The following is a 2,817-nucleotide window of genomic DNA, read 5'->3' on the forward strand; positions in this document are numbered from 1 at the left end:
TTCACCTCGTCTTCAGGGGCTGATCTGTCCCTTTTCTAAATCACACTGAAGTGGTGGCTGGGGTCAGCTCTGAGCCAGCCACAAAGGCTATTTTGTGGAGTTCAGAAAGTGCAAAAGGAAAGGCTGTCTAGGGGTGGGCAGGAGGGGCCTGGGGCCGAAGGCTGGAGAAACAGACCAAGGGGACGCCATGGCGAGGGTGCAGTGACCTTTGTTAGGTATTCCCCCGTCCCTTTAAAGCTCCTGCTCAGGTATTCCCCCGTCCCTTTAAAGCTCCTGCTTACTCCCTCCGGCCTGGACTGAGGGTCCCGACGCCACAGTTGGGGCCCCATCCGCTACTGTCTGTTGTCTGGGGGAGGGAAGAGGTAACGGGGTCCAAAAAGGGCTTAATGGTAAGGGATGAAACAGGGCGTTGTCTGGAGCAAGTCTTTGGGCAGGCTGGGGAAAGAGAAAAGGGGGTCGCCGAGACCGTAGGAGAAGTCTTCGGAGGCGGCGGGGCTACTGGGGTCAGAGAGTGGAGAGGAGGCTGCGGCGCCGGATCCCCAGGACTCAGCGTCGCTGGCGGGGCTGGGGGGCCCGGGCAGGCAAGGGGCGCACTGTGGTTGTAGGAGGCGCTCCCGGGCACCACCCCCGGGCAGACCCTGGTCAGCCAGGCGCAGAGTCTCGGCCAGAGCCCAAATGTAATTGTATGCGAAGCGCAGCGTCTCGATCTTGGTGAGCTTGGTGTCGTCGGGGAAGGAAGGCAGCACGCTGCGCAGCGCGTCTAGCGCAGCGTTCAAGTTGTGCATGCGATTACGCTCGCGGTCGTTGGCCTTGACACGCCGGCTCCTGCGTAGCGAGTGCAGCAGCGCCTCGGAGCGCACCCGTGCGCGGCCCCTGCGCCGTCGCCGCTCCTGCTCGTCGTCTTGTGCCCGGGGAGTATCGGACGCCCCAGGAATCGCGGGTGCGCCCCTGTGGGCCGGCACAGACGGCCCCGAGGCAAGAGCTGACTGTTGGAGCCTGGTACAGTCCTCCTCGTCGGTGAGGAAGCCGGACAGGTCGCTGCTGCTGCTGGGGCAATCGAGGTCTGAGAGGCAGGTCTCCAGAGGGGCTGGCATCGCTGCGTCGGGCAGGATCGACGGACAGATTAGAGAGCACTTACAGGGCAGGAGCCCAAGTTGAGGGCAGGGCCACCGGAGCGCACTTACTTTCCGAACAGCCCGTTCTTACTCTGTGCCCGCTGCGGGCACGAAGGCCTGGAAGGGTGCTGGGACGCACCGGGAACTTGGCCTCTCCTCCTGGACTCGCCTGCAGGGGCCACGCTCCAGCCGGTCTCCCGAGTGATCTCGCTGGCAATCAGATCAGCTCGTGTGAGTACCGAGTGTGGCACACGACCGGCCTCAGGACCCCTTAAGTACCCGGCACAACAATGGGCGCCCCCCTCCTTGGCCACCTCCGCCCCGGAGGCAGCCCCCGTGAAAGGAGTGAGGCGGCAGGTCAGCCCCGTGCGGCGCCCGGTATTTGCATAATTTATGCTCGCGGGGGGCCGCCCCCGCCCCTCCCCCCTCCTGGAGCGTGCCCGTAATTACCGCGGGCCAATCGGCGGTGTCGCGCAGCCTGGGGAGCCGTCTCCGGACTAAGCCGGCCGGGGCGTCTCTAGGCAGTGAAAATGGGGGTGGGGGTAGCCCGCGATTAGCCACCGAGGCACGCTCCTCTGGGGGCGGGCTGGGTGCCCCTCGCTGGGGTAGGATGGAGAGGCGGGGCACAGGAAAGTGTGAGCAGCGCAGCGAGTAGCGGAAACCTGGAGCCAGCTGGGATCCTGAGTTTGCTTCCTCTTTTGGGCTGCTTACTGGCAGCTTGACTTTGGGCAAGTGATTTGACTTCATTTTCTTCATGTGCAAATTGGGGCACAAGGTCTACCCTGTTGAGGGTTATGTGAGATGTTCGTGGGACACTCGGCACGGTGATTTGGTGATTTCGTAGCGGAGCGCCAAATGAATGGTTACGGGACGCAGCGCCCTCAGAACCTGGGGAAAACCCTGTCCAAATAGAATGGGGAATGGCCCTGCTCACCTTCACCTGGGGGTGGGGGCAGTGGCGGGGGGAACAGTGCTGAGAGTAAAGGAACAGCCTGATTTCCCAAGTTGGATGGAGCTTTGGCTGACCCTCTCCAACACCTCCCCCCAAGCCACAACGCTGTGGGAATCTCCTTTCTTCGGGGAGCCCTTACCCTACGCCTCCCTTTTGCCCTGCATCTGCGTTCTTACATCCTGTGAAGCCCCTCCAGTGGGAGCTAACAAGGGGACAGGGCTTTCCTGGCACAGGAGAGAGGGTAGCAAGCACCCCTCCCCCTTTTCCCTTAGTGGGGCTCCTCTTGTAGCAGGTTTTCATTCTACTTGCCAGGAGTGGCTTTTCTCTGGTAACAACGCTCCACCTGGAGCAGTGGAGGCCCAGGCACCCCCAGCTTGATACTTAAGGGAAAACAGTCATTGAAGAAGAGCACCCAGTTATGGTGGCCAGGTGGAAAACAAAATGAACACCTTTTAGCAAAGTTTTATCCCCCTCTCCATGGTGTCTGAGTGGTGGCCTCAGTCTTTTACCTGGCCTGCTGTCCTCAGAGCCAATTAGGACACTGGCCCCTTTCTGGAGGGGCGTTCTCTTGAGGCAGAAACCACTTTGGCTGGCTGACCAGTGCTTGTCTTTTGGCTTGTGGGGCTCTACCCAGTCCTGGTTTCTCCCACTGCACTCCACATAGCCCCCTGCCTGGGGGTGGGGGAGGCTGTAAGCTTCATCTATAAAGGCTGTTGTTGTGTTAGAAGTTATAAAAAGTGGCTTTAGCCA

At 60.9% G+C, this 2,817-nt stretch overlaps 1 protein-coding gene across 1 annotated transcript; it reads right to left on the reverse strand.

Moving 5' to 3' along the window:
* Positions 1 to 383: 383 nt before the first annotated feature.
* NEUROG1 (neurogenin 1) lies at positions 384 to 1,094 on the reverse strand. Its single transcript, XM_037138390.2, has one exon. The coding sequence runs from the start codon at positions 1,092 to 1,094 to the stop codon at positions 384 to 386; it is 711 nt and encodes a 236-aa protein (XP_036994285.1).
* Between the last annotated feature and the right edge of the window lie 1,723 nt (positions 1,095 to 2,817).

The sequence above is a fragment of the Artibeus jamaicensis genome, unplaced genomic scaffold, assembly GCF_021234435.1.
Source record: "Artibeus jamaicensis isolate MK-2021 breed Jamaican fruit bat unplaced genomic scaffold, CSHL_Jam_final contig_786, whole genome shotgun sequence".
In the NCBI taxonomy this organism is placed as follows: Eukaryota; Metazoa; Chordata; class Mammalia; order Chiroptera; family Phyllostomidae; genus Artibeus; species Artibeus jamaicensis.

What these genes read in the sequence shown, in the direction of transcription:
- NEUROG1 (XM_037138390.2), bottom strand. Translation starts at nt 1,094, where the DNA reads ATGCCAGCCCCTCTGGAGACCTGCCTCTCAGACCTCGATTGCCCCAGC.